The 17530-nt window shown below is 39.0% G+C and overlaps 5 protein-coding genes across 5 annotated transcripts in view; 4 read left to right on the top strand and 1 right to left on the bottom strand.

The window, feature by feature from the left end:
* The window catches only part of LOC135082466 (LIM/homeobox protein Lhx5), a 369539-nt gene that overhangs the window by 227579 nt on the left and 124430 nt on the right, over positions 1-17530 (bottom strand). The gene's annotated exons all lie outside the window — the stretch shown is intronic.
* On the top strand, positions 3876-6030 carry LOC135082309 (uncharacterized). The gene is made up of 3 exons (XM_063977100.1): positions 3876-4523; positions 5045-5216; positions 5775-6030. The coding sequence occupies exons 1-3, from the start codon at positions 4284-4286 to the stop codon at positions 6011-6013; spliced, it is 651 nt and encodes a 216-aa protein (XP_063833170.1). The 5' UTR covers positions 3876-4283; the 3' UTR covers positions 6014-6030.
* LOC135082045 (uncharacterized) lies at positions 6322-9798 on the top strand. The gene is made up of 4 exons (XM_063976797.1): positions 6322-6792; positions 8152-8314; positions 9022-9152; positions 9589-9798. Exons 1-4 carry the CDS (start codon positions 6556-6558, stop codon positions 9763-9765), a joined length of 708 nt encoding a protein of 235 aa, XP_063832867.1. The 5' UTR covers positions 6322-6555; the 3' UTR covers positions 9766-9798.
* On the top strand, positions 10299-13533 carry LOC135082304 (uncharacterized). Its single transcript, XM_063977092.1, has 3 exons — positions 10299-11104; positions 11380-11548; positions 12700-13533. The coding sequence occupies exons 1-3, from the start codon at positions 10337-10339 to the stop codon at positions 13005-13007; spliced, it is 1245 nt and encodes a 414-aa protein (XP_063833162.1). The 5' UTR covers positions 10299-10336; the 3' UTR covers positions 13008-13533.
* LOC135082306 (uncharacterized) lies at positions 13967-16895 on the top strand. Its single transcript, XM_063977097.1, has 4 exons — positions 13967-14231; positions 14738-14900; positions 16031-16119; positions 16477-16895. The coding sequence occupies exons 1-4, from the start codon at positions 13995-13997 to the stop codon at positions 16777-16779; spliced, it is 792 nt and encodes a 263-aa protein (XP_063833167.1). The 5' UTR covers positions 13967-13994; the 3' UTR covers positions 16780-16895.

The following is a 17530-nucleotide window of genomic DNA, read 5'->3' as shown; positions in this document are numbered from 1 at the left end:
GCTGCCACGCGCAGACGCGTCTGAGGGTTGCCAATTAATTATTTAATTTAATATGATTTTACACGCAGCCGCAAAAGACTTGTCATTCAAAACTACTTTCGATGTTGTATTTCGTATTTCCATTTTAGCAAATGATCGTCAAAAACCTCGTCCATTGATGGACAAAAACCTCATCTAAAGATTTTCACAAAGACCGGTCCTGTGCTGCCCTTGTCCAGGTACTTCCTGTGACCTTCACAAGAGGTGGAATTGTGTAAAGCAATCGTAATCATTTGACTGTTCATAACGTACGATTATTCTGTGAAACGCTTTGTTTAACTGACTGTAGCGTACGTTATGAACTGTCAAATGATTACGATTGCTTTGCACAATTCCACCTCAGATCGGTTTCAATGTTTCTCTATGAAATACCATTCGTAGTAGCAACAATTCGTCTGAAGATTTTTCATGTAAATACAGAGAGCAATGCGTCGCTGCGATGTCGTCTGCTAAACAGAGGGTAACTAGTCTACGAACTGTAGGTACTATTAATGTAACGGTAGTCTCCTTGTTACATAGTAATGAACACGATTTCGTAGCAAAAATGTATACTTAGTTTGTATCTATGTAACATAATGTACTTTGCTCGATGTACAAAGGAATGTCCTCCATTTGGCACAAAAGCACGAGCACTATCAAGACATTTGCAAAGGCTAGAAAATGTGCCAAAAAGGTCACGCTCAGTTTGAGATGCTTATCTATGACGTCATTGCGGGTCTTTACAACGATGTCCGTATTTTCAGATCTTTCCAACTCTTTCATTAATATAGTACCTACTTACGAGTAAGGGACAACCATACATCATGATGATTCCACCAGTACTAAGTACTGAGTACGAGAGAAAATACCTAATTAAATAAGTTGAGTAATCCTACAGTAAGTATTAACATGGAGAAACAATTAAGTAGAGCTGCTAATGAGACAATAATTAATATTAATAAAAATCTGTAAAAATGTATCTGTTCTCTATTTCGATGTTGGTTTTTGTTTAGGTATTTGAGCAGTACCTAGAGTCATTTGTAGGTGAAGAAAATGTGAGTATAATTATCACTGTGTTAATAATTATAATGAAAAATCTTAAATACCAACCCTAAACCGGTCGAAGGCCGATCGAGCTGTGACGGCATCGAGGGCCCTCGCAAAGAATGGATATAAATTAGTGCTCCTCGTTATAAATGAATCGAGAGGCGACTTACTGAGTTCGACTTACGGACAGACGGACACTGGTAGCTGCTTGGATATTAAGATGCAGGATGTAATGTCTGAGTATAGTGATTAATTAACGAAACAATACTGCAGGTTCGAAAGAAACTCGCTTCTAGCGCTGTATTGTGATTGCTATAAGTAGGTACAGCGATGCATTGTAAATTTTCATACAAATAATAATCGCTGTAAATTAAACAAAAGGTGCATTTAATTTGAGCCTGGAAAGCACCTGTAGGGAATGTGGAAAAACATGATAGTTGGAGTATTTCGCGAATGCTGATTTGTCGAGTTTAGGTCTGAGAATGCATTGAGCCCAGTCTTTCTTCAGATTTCATGTTGTAAGGAATTTTTAAAACAGTTGGTAGGTAGGTACTAAGAAAACCACTCCATTGACAAAAATACGTTTTGTTCCGTAAAGAAGTAGTTAACAGTCTGATATGGGAACAATAACATTGTTTATCAGAACCTTCCTGAAAAGAGTCCTAAATGAAAACAAATTACGCCCCGTCCCAGCCAACCTGGCACAAAACAAAAAAAACGAAACATTATAAAACAAAAGAGTTCTAACTTCGAAAGCATTTTTTGATGATTACTTTTTTAATTTCCACCGCCACCGCTGGGCGGCGCAGCCATTACGGCGGGGCCGATTCTGTCACTGCGCATAACGGCTGGTAATAATATTCCGCCCACCGATTCTGCCATTCGAAGATACGCATCGGTGGCGGCTCGACTACGCCCACGGCACAACAAATGGGCCGCGGCCGGTGCGACTGCATGCCACTGTTGGGGGCTGATTATTGAATCGCAAGAAATTGTGGAAATATACTTATTGTTAGTTAATTATATCTACTCTTGCTGTGTCTACCATATTGTGCTGAATAAAGACTTTCTTATTCTTATTCACTTGTCTAGATATTATGAAATTATGTACCTACTTGCAAATATTGGTCTACGATACTTATCCACCGATATAACTTGGTAATATTGGGTATTTCTCTTGTTGAATTTAAGAGCAGAATCCGGATAGGAAAAAGTCCTTGATTTAGTTACTTTTCAGGAGGTTAATATTTTCAATACTTATGTCTCATACTCCCATTGCTGGGTATAGTTTTCCCCTTTATCTTTTAAACATGTCCTCACTCTTAGCGGTCGAATTTATTAATTTAACCAATCTGTGTACCCCACACGTGTCCCTGTGGCAAAGAGGTGGACCAATTCGGTCACCACGGTCTATGTTGCCAGCAAAGTGCTGGTCGTCTCGCCCGACACGCTGCTCTCAACGACGCCATCAGGAGAGCCCTTGCCAGCATCAACGTTCCTTCCACGTTAGAACCACGTGGATTGGTCCGTGATGATGGCAAGAGACCTGATGGTCTCACTCTGGTTCCCTGGGAACGGGGACGGGCTTTAGTTTGGGACGCTACATGTGTCGATACTTTAGCCCCTTCCCACCTCAGGGAATCAGTTGCTAAAGCTGGGGCTGCAGCAGAGTCGGCTGAGTTAGCCAAACGGCGCAAATATGAGTCACTTTCTAATGACTACATATTTGCGCCTTTTGGTGTCGAGACCTTCGGACCTTGGGGACCGAATGCTAAATTACTGTTTCGGACCATTTCCCCTAAATTAATTAAAATTTCGGAAAATCTAAATGCTGGCTCTTTCCTTGCACAAAGGCTTAGTATTGCCATTCAGCGAGGAAATGCAGCCAGCATTCTCGCCTCTTTGCCTCACGGACACACTTTTATTTTTGAGTAAAATAAGTTTATATTTTTATTTTGTTTAGAGTTAAGTTTGCCTTAGTTTTAAAAAAAAATTCTGTTTTTTGTAAATAAAATTAAATTTAGGTTGTAAAAAAAAAAAAAAAATTAATTCCCAACAACAATAATCATCACAATCAACATACATAAAATAGGTCAGCTATACTCTTTTTAGTACTATGCTCGTAATGCTGAAAGTACGAGTAATTTCGAACGATTCAGCAGTAATCTCCAATGAAATTTTATTGCAAACATTCATGTCGATATAGCAAAAATGCAAAACACATGAACTGGCAAATAAAGGGACGCTAGCGAAGTCCTTCAGCAGTAATCGCACGACGATTACGGCTAATGAAAAAACAATTGAAGCTTCATTCTGTCAACATTAATTTCTACGTAAATGTTAATAAAGGTGTGGTAGGCAATATAAGGGTGGGGCTAGCCTAGATATTTATTTAGTGAAGAAAAACAGTCGTAAATTTTTGATAGCATAATATAAAATTGTACTTACCTGCTACGTCAGAACGTTGTTACTAACATTTATATGAGTAAAACTTATCTGCAATGTAACAAATAGTACTTATTGACTGCACATTAAACTTTACCTTTAACCGCTATTTTGGTGCAACCCACCCTAAGTAAGTAGAGGTACATTTCTGTTACAAAATAGCTCTTGTTACCTTACCTATAATGTTTAGCCCATGTTTGTTGTCTGTAAAAAGAGGAACAAAAGCATTTTAATGTATTTTTCTAGTCCCACTCAACTTTAGTGTTAGTTAGCTCAGAATAGTAATGTATTAATTTCAAAATCATTTTTAAACATCTACTATAAGCAGGTGTAATAGTGTGGAAAACCAATAATGGTGCCGTAATGCTGTTTATTTTCTCACTATTCGCGTTGACTCAAAATTGCTTAATTATAGATAATATCTAATATTAACCTCCTATTTATAACTTGTACCGGAATGAAATTTAATACGTAATTATTAAGCGGGATAAGTATAATTTATTTACCTACTTAAATTGGCTCACTGCAAAAACTACGGTGAACCAACTCTACATTAAGTAGATCTTAATATGATCAGTCAAATGATGTAATTTGTAATGAGAATATCAAAACATTTACATTCTAATCCAAACATTGTCTAACAGAACATTCAACCGTACGACTCTGTCTGAGAAAATTTAATGTACGAATCCAAAACATTGGTTTCAACGTAAACTGTTCACATTGTCTGCCTTTAAAATGGTGTAACATCGTTCCCACAGTCCAGATGCAAAATGGCGGTCATAGAGAATCATCATTTATTCCTGACCTTATTGGTCTTTTCTATATCTATTGTTTATGGTCTAAAACCAGAGACAATCCTCCGACATAACGAAATGTGCAAGAAGTTCGCCGTCGATCCATATTTCGAGACAGAAATGGTCGTGGGCAAACCCTGGCGGATCTACTATACGTGGAACATGAAGCTGGAGAATAAGTGCCTGGATATGGTCTTCAAGAATGCTACTCCAAGGGTATTTATACATTTAGCCTAGCCGCAGACTACAGACTTTTTGTCGGCCGATATTTGGGTCAGGCTGTTAATCAGGATGGACATCATTTAGGTGCGCAAATTACACCGATTTGGTATCGGCTGATTCTTCATACAAATTAAAATCGGATCCAACTATCGGCCAACTAAAAGTCGGTGGTCTGCGCCTAGGCTAATTGTGATTATTCGTAGTGTCGGGGCGAATTCATCGTTCTTTTGTTTTGTCTTTTATGCTGTAACCACTGTCTTCTTTACACGCCTCGCATACCCGAAAGCTCACCTCTCCGCTACCCACAGCTCACATCTCCTCTTCTTTCGTCTCCTTTCCTCTCCGCTTTGGTAGAAATAACCTGCCAGATTCACCACACATCTCTCGTCTCCTCTCTTCTCCGCTTTGGTGGAAACCGGGCCTAATTTTGAGCGCCAAGCACACACTCGTTTGTAACTGTCAATTTAACTTAGAAGATCAAATACAGAAGACTACTAAATCTTCTTCTTTCCCAGATCATCCAGCGCATCTGGAACGACATGTACGAGTACTTGGAGCAGCAGCCAGCATGGGACGCCGCGACCTTGCACGCCACCATGGGGCGAGCGCGCCATGAGATCCTGATGTTTGCGGAGCAGGGCCCTGCTGGAAGCTTCACAGCTGTGCCTAATGTCATACGAGATGGCAGTAAGTAATACTCAATAAAGGCCATAATAGTGTGAGTTTTTCAAGCCTTCAACATGTAAGTAGTATGTTGAAGGCTTACCATGGATCCGGATTGCCACGAGATCTAGATGTTTTCAGAGTAGGGCCCTGCTGGGAGCCCACGCACTACTTACTGCGATAAAGCCGTGATAGATCGACGACCTAGTGAATGTCACAGGAAGCACCTGGATGCCGTCACGCAGGATCGCTCGGTAGAAACCTTTGGGGAAGGCCTTTATCCAGCAGTGAAAATCCTTTAGCTTTGAAACGACAGTACGAATTATAGACGAAATTGAGTTAACGCCTAGAATCCGACCATGGGGTGAGCGTGCCAGGACTCTTGATACTATAAATTAGTGGTGTCATGCCTTAGACTCTACCACGGAGCGCATGGATTGATTAACGCTTTGCCAAAATTATGTTCTTCTTCCAATTCCCAATTCCAATCCTTATTTGAAGTATAAAGATGTTGTAGGTAAAGCCTTTGCGTAATACCTAAGATGTAAGTTACCTTTAAATTCATATTACCTTCTCTTCCAGACATATCACCCACCAGGTCAGCAGTGCCGCTCCTCAAATTCCAGCTCAAACTCGTCCGCAACGGCAAGTTCCTGATCATGATGGACTGTCAAATGGGAGTGTCATCGCTGTCAGCGCGTTCTGACCATCCGCCGTACCGTTCTGAGATCCTGGCTGCCACTGCGCATCTAGATCTTGGAGACGGCTTCCCATCCTGCGTCAGCGATAAGAACAAGGACGAACGGTTTTTGGTGAAATAAATGTGATATGAGCGGAGGATGGTTTTCTTTTTTTTTAATTATGTTTTTTGTGAATCCTTAAAACTCATGCAACTTAGGAGACGCATAAAAGTAGCCAGAACATTGAGTTATAATGTACTACGTAGTAATATTACTTCAATGTGCCAGAAAGCATTTATTAACCGTGTCATCATGATGTGAAATCATTGGATTAACAACAATGGTCAAGTTCTTGAAAACTTACGTTTCTTACAAAAATAAGATACCACCTCTATCTTTATCGTCATCAATTCAGCGATGACTCTTGCATTGGTATTTGTTGACACGGGAACTTGAAAATAAACATTTAATTTTTAAATTATACAAACAAGCGATACGAACTTGACTTCTTTATAAATAGAGTTGATTTCTTTATAAATAAAACTGTTTCGTCAACGTTTCTTAGTGTTAATAAAGACAGTGTAGAACTCTTGTAATAAAATAGACTCAAATGTAAATGATAGCTAAGAAAAAGATAAAACTTGCTGATCATCTTTTAACAATTTCTCAGTAGGTATTCAGAAATGATGCTGATAGTGATTCTGATGTCAATTATCTCTCTAAAAGAATCTGAAGGCATGGTAAACGATCTCCATAAGCAAAATATCAGCACGGAAAATTGGACAACTTGTGACACCTTCCTTCAAAATGCTACCTATGACCAAATAAGCGTAGTTGATGTCGACTGGATTATATTCTACTTCTGGAGCATGCACTTTGAGAGAAGTTACCATATACGGTTCAGTATTCCGAGCAAAGTGGTAAGTCTGGTATCCTTCCGTTTGGCCAAATTACTTTTCGCCAAATTTCACTTCGCAAACAACTTATCGCCAAAGTTTCATTTCCCAAATGAACTTTTAGCAACTGTACTTTTCGCAACTAATTCATTTGGTCAAATTATCATTTGGCCAAATTTTACTTGGCAAATGTTTATATAGCAAATGTTTTATGTTGCCAAATATTATATCCCAAATAATTTGTTTGGTCAAATTGACACTTCACATACTTACCCACCGTTACCTACCCACAAATCAAAGCATAAGGCACATGATCATGGTTTTCACAATAATTTTATGTAAAACATTGCAGAAAATAGTATGGTTGCAAAAAGTAGGTATTGAAGAAAATAGTAGGTTAGGTTAGGTTAGAACAGTGACCCTTAATGCGCGAAGGCGAGCGAAGCGTGCCGCGGCAGCGGCCGCCGAGCGCTAGAATCACCTCTATTGTTAATGAATCATTTGGAAATTTCGATACAAATAATGAAATAAGGAAATTAATGTAGAACAAATTTTATATTAACTACCCACTAAATAAAATAATAACCACAAGCTAATTTGTATACCATTCTATGCACCAATCAAATTATTTTGTAAATAGTTTATCGTGAAATATTTTTGCCTAATGAAACATTTGGCAAACCATACTTTGCCAAACAATAATTTGCTAAACAATAATATGCCAAAAAAAACATTTGCGAATTAAAAGTTTGCAATAAGTTGCTTTGCCAAATGAGGATTTGCCAAATGAAAATTTGCGAAACGTTGTTTGCGATGTGATAATTTGGGAAACGTTTTTTGGCCAAACATTAGTAATCCGGTAAGTCTACATTATTCTATTTTTTACAAGATTCGTTCGTTCGCTTCAGCCGAATGACGTCTACTGCTGGACAAAGGCCTCCCCCAAGTATATCCACAAAGACCGGTCCTGCACCGCCCGTATCCAGGCACCTCCCGCGACCTTCACCAGATAGTTGGTCCACCTAGTAGGAGGCCTGCCCACACTACTTTTTCCGGCTCGTGGTCGCCACTCGAGAACTTTTCTGTCCCAGCGGCCATCAGCTCTGCGAGCTATGTGCCCGCCCACTGCCACTTGATTACAGCAATGTTGCTTAGCTACATTAAGCTAAACATTTATAGAATGAAGCAGCTCTATATACAAAATATTTAAGTCAGCTAAAAGTCTATAAAATTTAACGTCAAATGTGCAATCTGTGAATTACCCAAAGTCCCTTAATTATTAGTCTTTAGTTTGATGGTTTCGACAGATGAAAAAGTATGTAAAAATATCAATTAGAAGAAGCTGATTTCGTTCTATGTTCTACTTAAAACTTTTCTTTGTAGCTTGTAGACCGTTTTCGGGTAGAGTTGAATGACGTGATTGAACCTCGTGTTAACTGGACGGAGTCTGAGTTGTTCGTGGAGACTTCCATAGACCTCAGTGGCCTCTTCATCAGGACAGAGACCCCGGGGAAGTTCAGATTCATACCTTCTTTGGCTTTCAGATGTAAGTGTTGATATTCTTTGAATTTTAAACAAGTATCGTTATATCAGACAATGTTAGGCTTTGTGTGAAGTAGGCAAGACCGTGCTTAGATAATAATTTAAATAGATGACAATATTATCTATAGATGTGTCCGAGATAAGAAGGTTCTCTACTATAATTGCAATAAGTATACTGTGAAGAGACCGCATTTCCTAAGGTCGTAAGATTTAAATAAAAGAAGTAATTCCAAAATATTCAAAATTTCCTGCTTGGATTGTAAAATAGACTGCGACTCTTAGCAAATTGCAACAATAATAGTGTTGGATTCAACAAAAAGAAATTCTTCACCATCTACCTCTTTTTAGTCCGTAGTTGCTACTTCGCTCCGAGAAGGTATCGCGAAATTGACTCTGTCTCAAATGCTACTTTATTTCCGATGGAAGGGTCTAGTACAGCGGTTCCCGAATGGTGGTCCGCGGAACCCTGGGGTTCCGTGGAAAGGCCGCAAGGGTTCCGTAAAAAATATTATCCCACGTTTCGTGACCGACGTTGTTCGCTCGCTCCGACTTGTTTACGCACAAGGGAGGGGCAGGGCGTGCGGGCGGAGCAGTACGGGGGTTCCGCTAGGAAAAGTATAATCAATTAGGGTTCCTTGGCAAAAAAAAATTGGGAAACCCTGGTCTAGTATTTGGTTAAACAGAACAATAAACGATTTGTATTAATTACAGATCGCTCTGCGCCATACCTGCTCTTCGCTCTGAAGATGGTGGACGGTTTCCTGGGCATGATGAACTGCAAGCACAAGCAGGCCTACGCCTTGGCTCCTATTAGGTCGCTGAACCAACTGAAACCACAAGACGTAAGTTCTGTCATTACTGTTGCTTAATGAATGGGTATGATTTAGAAAAACTAGCATAAAGAAAAAACAAATAAAAAGCTGGACATTTACGGTCAGTTTTCAATTTCAGATTTCACAAACATGGTCAGTTTTTGGATGTAGGTCAGATTAACCGACTGTGAATGTCCAACTTTAGATAGAGAAAATAGGGGAGAACAGTGAGGTACAACATAATATTAAATAACCAATTTTTACCATGACGTGTGACAAGTGCAGAAAACAAATTGCGTTTCCTCACATTTGAACTTCTTTTTCCCACCAAAACTTGTAGTCCAGTAATTTGGTTCAAAATAATAGGGTTGTTTCCCTGGAAAGTTTCCCGTTAGTTTTGATCATTGCATATTATTAATTGTCAAAAAGTTGTAATAGGATTATTGTCCTTATTTCATCTTCTTAGATGGAGGCAGCAGCAAAAAAGATGGGCTTCTGGAATCCATTCGGGCGTTCATACCTCATGAAGAGCAAGTCCTTCGAGGATCCCGCGCCGCTTCCACCTCTTGAAGACATAGACGATGCAGAAGATGACATCCAGATTGAACTGGATCGCGAGCAGAACCGGTTCCAAATCATATAGCTATGTATAAAACATTTTTTAATTAGTTAATAAACATTTTGATGTTCTACAACAAAGTTCTCGCATAATCAACAATGTTTTAAGTAGATGTGTATTGTAGTATTCCCATTTCAAGAAAACTTCTCGGTGTCGGTACAATAGGCTATAGCGGAAAAACTGTTACTACACGTATCGTATGACAAGTGGTTGCCAACATTTCCTGAATATTTTAGAACCATTGATCTTTTTATTTCTTATCATCAACAAAAAAAAAACAAATTTATATTTACATAATTTATATTTTATAAAATATGAGTTCGGTTTTTAAATTGTATGATGCTTTTACCATATCTCATTGACGTTCCACCATTAAACCATAAAACATACTAGCATTACTAGCCTTACCACCCATCAATTATACTCGTACAAACGTTACAGTAGTGCAACAAGGTTTTGTCCTTTCAAATTGTAAAGAGAAAGATCAATCAACGTAAAAATATGTCTTACAAAATGTTTAGAACCCCTACTGTCGATGCACTTGTTACATACATATAAACCAAAGTGATAACAACGCTACCGTTCTTTGTGTAAAATGCGACTGCAAGTTGCTTTGCTCTTCCTTGTTTACACTGAGGGTAAAAAGAAGTCCAAGGTTTCCGATGACGCTGTCATCGACAATTTGGACGTGTTCCCAGCGCCGTTTCCGTCGCCTGTCCCTTTCGGCCACATATTCAAAGATGGAATAGGAGATGTAGTGCCAGGCTTGAAGCAGCCAGTAGACCTGTTAGAGCTGGACCTTTTCATACCAACGCGAGATGAGCAAGATAAGTACCTAAAAAAATTACCAAAGCAAAATATTATCAGAATTAATAATAATCCAATAGAATTCGCCAACCCTCGAGACAAATATTTGCGCTTCAACCTTAACCAAGCCGAAGAAATTGCTAGGGAAGGCGTGACTACGTCACCCAATAAAACCGACGACAGACCGCAGTGGTTTAACTTCGAAGTCATCCTGGAGAGGAACTTCAATACTCCGAGGCCGGCTGTAGCTCTAGCAGCAAGGACTCCAAAGCCAGATCGTTTTGACGAGAATTCTGCGAACGGACCAGACCAGGAAATTCAATCTAATGATGTACGTAAAAGGAACTATTTTTCCGCGCACACCTACAGTTTGTTGAAGGACCCTCACACAGCACCGATATATGACCACTGGACGACGTGTGACCAGTTTGAGAGAAAGACTCGTAAATTTCACCCGAAAGATATTGTGGACCTCGATTGGATTCCGTTCTATGTTTGGACGACTAGACACTTTGTGGTTTCAGTTGTTCATCGATTCTCCTTTCCTACAAAAAAGGTGAGTAAAATACCTTCTGTATACTTTCATAATATAATAATCATCATCATTGGCTAGATAGACACCGAAACCAATAACCATATCGTTGTGTAACCTCCTCCTATTACCAATTTGGGTCAGATTGATAAAGTCGTGCTTTGTTCAGATATTTATTAAAGTCCTGGCTGCATTTCTACAAGGTTAATAATATTTCTTGCATTTTCTTTCATAACTTAATATTAGCTTTACCTTACATACTTTTTGGAAGACTATTAAAAAGATGTCGGATATTCCAGACGGTTCGAGAGTACAGACAGACTTACGGACCCCACATAAATAAGACTGTATACTGGGAAAACCCGAAGCTCCTGCTTAAGGAGGATATGGAGCTGCTGCTCATAGCTGCAGACAGGAATGGTCTGTTCCACGGAATCCCAAGGCTGAAAATTCCGTCAAATTTTAAATGTAAGTACCTAGATAGATAGATGGAACACACTTTATTGTACACCACAGAAGAAAAGAAAAAGTAAGAAATATACAAAAGATACGGCCCAATTTGAAGCCACGATAGCCCAACAGTGGCAAGTTTTTTTTATCCACAACGAGGAAGCTCTTGGCCTGTATCTCACCTTCCCTTCTATGATCTGAGATCTCACCTGATGGTAAGTGACGATCAGGCCGAAGATGGAAGCGAGCTTCACCCGGAATCCTCAACCACGGAGGAACTGGCTATCTTACCTCTAACTGCCGGAACACAACAATGCTATTAACATTGTTGTTATGGCGACAGACTTAGGTAAGATGGTGGTAGCTAGCCAGGCAGACTTGGAACAAGCCCTACCACCAACCAAACCGAACAGAAAAATCTTCCCCCACCTGGAATCGAACCCGAGACCTCTGCGTCTGAAGCAGGTAGGCTTACCACTAGACCACAGCGGCGGTTAAAATCCCATTATCTGTAGTGAATACTTTGTTGCTTCGTTCGTTATAACCAAATGACGTCCACTGCTGGACAAAGGCCTCCCCAAGAATTTCCACAATTTTCTTTTTTTTTTATGTGACAGGAGGCAAACGAGCAGACGGATCACCTGATGGTAAGTGATTACCGTCGCCCATAGACACCCGCAGACCCAGGGGCGTTACAGGTGCGTTGCCGGCCTTTAAGGTAAAGATACGCTCTCCTCTTGAAAGCTTGCAGGTCGTATCCGTCCGGAAACACCGCAGACGACAGTCCATTCCACAGTTTGGTTGTACGGGGCAGGAAGTTTCTAGAGAAACGTACTGTTGTGGACTGCCAACCATCTAAGTGATGGGGGTGGAAGTGCTGTCGGGTAGATCGGTGGCGAAAAGTGGCGGCAGGAATAAGTCCGGATAATTCTTCGGAGCACTCCCCGTGATACATGCGATAGAATATGCACAGTGAGGATACATCTCTACGCAGCGCCAAGGGGTCAAGCCGATCCGAAATGTCCTGGCAGTCAACGATTCGAGCTGCTCTCCGTTCAATGTGGTCCAGAGGGAGAAGCAACGAACAATGACCGGTCATTCGCTGCCCACATCCAGGTACTTCCCGCGACCTTGATCACCAATCTTCAAATTTCAAATTTTAATTTCAGTTGACAACAACACCAAATTCCCGGTCATCACGATGCGAATCAAAATCGAAGATCCGTACCTAGCCATGATGTTCTGCGACGAGTATTACGCTGTCATCATGGCCACTACCAACTCTGGGCCTTTGACTGATGAGGAGAAGACGGAGGAGGCTACTATCATCAACTTCAAGGGTACCGGCTTCCCGGTATCGAGGGACTTGGAGCTGGAGGATATAAAGAAGAAGGGTGAGATAGAACAGCGACATGAGGAGGAGGAAACGAAATATATCAAAGTTTTGGACACGGGCTTCGAAATCGAACGAGAGTGAGATCTCTAGGTATATTTCTTGCAACTCACGAAGCGAAGGCGAGTGAGCTTTACTTGTGTGTAATGTCTATCAAAACTTTTGAAAAACGAACAGTAGCGGGACACCACACATGTAAAGCTCACTCGCCTTGGTGAATTGCAACAACTATAATAGGTACTTTGGTTATTAGATTGATTTTTGTGGTATATTCACTATGTCACATAACTTAGTTGATCACAATAGATCTTACTTACTCGTACATATCAAATAAACATTATTATGTACCTGCTTTCAATGCAACGTTAATTCTAGTTCAATTTTTTTAACAAAATTACTTAACTATTTGACTAATTTAAAGAGTTTCTTTAACACAAATTGAATACATACCAATCTATAATTTTACAAAGCTATAATTTTTCCCTAATTTTGTAAGCCAATACAACAACACTGAGAAGTAATCGAAGATAAGTGTATTTACATTATTAACTCCTAGGAATGGAAAAAAATTGTCAATGTTAGCCGGCCATGTTTGTTTTGCCATATTAACTAAAGCCGTGATACTAACTAATAAAGTCTATTACATAAATTGTTTGCTCATATTTGCGCCTTCTTATTTTCCAGATTCATTAAGTAAGCAAACACATTCCATTGATTAATTGCCTCAGATTACAAACTATTGGGCCCACATCCTTTCAGAAACGACAACAATATGAAAGATAATTCGCAAACATCCCCCAAATCAATTATAAGAACAGCTCTGGTAATTAGGTTTTAGTTAGATCGAAAGTGGAATCGAGAAAGTTGGACAGTGAAACTTTATAGATTTTGACATTATTTCAGACTTCTTTCATATTTTCGTTTCGATATATTACATTTAATATTATTAATAAACCTTTTTTTAGTAAGCTATTACTTGTGCACTGGTTAGATCTGTGCAAACCAGAAAAAAAAGATAAGCCACTGAGAAACAATAAATTCCAAATTCAAACTTTTAAAGAACGCGCCATCATGCTCGGTCGTGCCAACATAATAATTGTTCTCATAATAATGTTCATGCCAAGGAGTTTCATTGAAGGAGTGATGCATCCTGCTGCGTCGATAGAGAAACCAATGACGTGTGAAGAATTTGGCCAAAGTGCGAGGTTCAATCCGTATTCGGTGCTCGGAGATGTGTGGATGGCTTTCTACTACTGGGCCCCCCATGAGGGGAAAATAGAGTTTAAGTTCGTGTACCCAAAACCAAGAGTAAGTGTGATTTTTTAGTTATTTATTTTCATTCTAGTAGCGTGTGCCATCTTGTACTATGTTTTGTTGTAGTAAGCGACCAGTATTGGAATATACATTAGAATGAATTTACATTATGCACTAAAAGTCAACAGGACATCAACCTTAACAATTTGATGTGTTGTTAAGTAGGTACACCACAAAGTAACTACCTACCTAAATAAATTAAAAAAAAAACTTTACATTTTTGGTGTCATACAAACTTTGAAATAACGATTTTCTGGGCACCGTTATTTTTACTGTCGAATTTGGGGACGTTGGTATTTTTTGAGATGTTATGTTTTTTTTATTAACTATCCTTTGCTGACGGTCCTATACATATACCTTTTATGTGTAGTTTAAATAATAATTTAATTAGAAAAATCATTATAATTGTTCAAGTTTTTGAATCACAGTCATGACATGCTTTCTTGTTATATTACCGGGACATTTTTACGATGAGATGTCGTGTTGTTAATTTACAATAGGAGAGAGCCTTCCTCCGAGAGTTGCTGAGTGACCAGCACGTGACAGTCCCTGTGAATTGGACAGCGCGATTCGTGGTCATGGAAGACCAGGGGACGCGCGAGTCTCTACTGCTGGTGGAGAATGGCGACAGGGGACAGTACTGGCTCTATCCTTTTGCCAGGGGTAAGTTACTATTCTCTTCTTACTGGCAGAAGCAGTTGCTTATGATATCGGAGAGATCCTGCAAGAGTTGCTGAGCGACCAGCACGTGACAGTCCCTGTGAACTGAACGGCGCGGTTCGTAGTCATGGAGGACCAGGGAACGCGCGAGTCTCTACTGCTGGTGGAGAATGGCAACAGGGGACAGTACTGGCTCTATCCTTTCGCTAGAGGTAAGTACCTCCTATGTTACTATCAGTTTCGTACCGGCAAGAGCTACTTGTTTATGTAAAGAAGAGACCTTGCGAGAGCTGATGAGTGACTAGCACGTGACAGTCCCGAGTCTCTACTGATGATGGAAAAAGGAGACGAGGGACAGTACTGGTTCTATGCTTTTGCTAAGGATTTGTTGCTATCCACTTCCAACAAGTCAAACTGGAGACCATTGGGGGAGGCCATATTCAGCAATCTGAGAGTCTGAGATTCTGATGATGATGATTTTCCTATTCTTTTCGTTATCTGTTACTGGGTCCGTGGCGGAGTCCCCCTGTGTTCGACACACCCGTGGTCGACGCCCCCGGTCAGATAGAAGCAATTTTTAATCAAATGTACAGTCAGTCACAAAAATATTTATAAACGAATAAATATTTATACTGATCGTACAAATAAATGTTTAATATTATTTTACCATAGTGATACCTAAAAATATAATAGGTTTTATTTTAACCTATCATATTTTATCATAGGTTTTATTTACCTATAATAACATGTAAATCGTTTTACCTAAAGAATTGTAACAATCAGTCTTTAAAATAACTCTACTCTCTCTACATTTAACTAACTACAAATAAAAGTTTTAATTATAAAAGTTTTAAGTATTTTTAACAAAAAAATAAATACATCATTTAAAATAGCGTCAAACATGCATGGTTTTCGTTGACTGTACTTAGTGCAAAAGCCGAAAAAAATATGATATTAAATTTATTTAAATCGGGGGCTTCAACCACGGGTGCGTCGAATACTGGGGGACTCGGCCACGGACCCCTGTTACTTCCCTATGCTTTAGGTATTTCCCATGTCCACAATGGATCCAAAAGCTACAACTATTTTCATAAATAACAATTTGAACTTTTTAATTTCTCTTGTATTTTCAGGAGTGGAAAAAGAGACCAAGGTAGAACCTTTAGAAATACGAATCAAACAGACCAGCAATAATAAATACATCGGCCTAATGTATTGCAAGGTAAGTTATTTTAAAAGATAATGAATTATACTCATAATACACGTTATAGTCTTTTTTCGCAATCGTCCAAAATTAGTTACCTGTATGTTACCTAACCTAACCTACCCGTAATTCATAAGGAATTTTCGAAGGTTTTCTAATAGAAAATAATAGAAATAGCTAGCTTTAATTAACACATAAAAATAGAAGGGCAATAAACAGTACCTAATAAAGATCAATTTTAACTTACCTACTTATTTTCGAGACAAAAATAGTAAAATCAGTATTAAATCGAGACACACGCGTGTCACTACACTGATTTTTATCGGACGCCCTCAGTCGTAGTCGTCAGTATAATAGTAAACGTTGACCTTTCAGAGAGAGACAGTATACGTCTTGGTCAGACGGACCGAGATTCCCCCTAAAGCCAAGATCCAGGACGCAGCGGCCTGCATCGGCTACCGCGGCAGGGGAGGCAGGTCCTACTTGTACCAGGGACACCACTGGATGCCCATAGGGGAGGCAGACGAGGACGAATACTGGAACCCCGAGAAACATTACAAAAAACACCAGGAGGAGCTCCGACAGGCCGAAAAATTGTTAAAAATGGAGAAAAGGAAAAAAAGGAATATGAAAAATGAAGCAGATGATTTTAAGGTAGAGAAGAACATACTACTGTAGAGGATTGTGATGCAGGATTTGGATATTCTGTTTTCGACCTTGATACAAGTTAGCAAGGTTGATTGTGCCTTAGATTTACTAATCTATTTACATATTTACTTTTTTTAAATTACAGGCAAAGGCATAATTTTTAATCAATCAATTTAATTGTAGGTAATTGTCAATTTTTTGTAGTAAATTATTTCGAAGTCTACACTATCTATGTTACACAAAATTTTTCTTTTTATTGACTTTCTAGAATAAATTTTATAATAATACTTACATTAACTTAAAATGACTTAAAAACTAAAGGACATTGTCAGAAACCGCCTAAAAAACCGCCCAAAAACATTAACCCATCATAATTATTTTCTATTTTTTTTAATACATTAAGCACCCTTTCATTCTAATGGACACTTAAGCATTGAAAAATTAAATAAATAAGTCTTTTAACGTTTATTCTATAATACTATTACAACTTCCGGACGTTTTGGTGCGTGGCATGGTCTAAAACCTATCAAGTTCCATAATTTTTGCCGATAAAATCTGTACGAGGCATTACCGTACTTTATTGCTGGGAGTCCATGTATAGTGATGTTCCTGCGGCCATCATAGACAATAAAATATCGATTTTGAAAATAAAATAAATCGATTAAACTGCTTTGAAGACTAGATTTGCGTTAAAAGCTAAAAAGATATTGACAGTTTGACACTATTACAAGAAGATATCTAAAGTGTCCAACTGGTCGAAGGTCGTAAATAAAATAAAAAT

The sequence above is a fragment of the Ostrinia nubilalis genome, chromosome 21 (assembly GCF_963855985.1).
Source record: "Ostrinia nubilalis chromosome 21, ilOstNubi1.1, whole genome shotgun sequence".
NCBI classification, from domain to species: Eukaryota; Metazoa; Arthropoda; class Insecta; order Lepidoptera; family Crambidae; genus Ostrinia; species Ostrinia nubilalis.
This window is presented reverse-complemented; position numbering and strand designations above follow the sequence as displayed.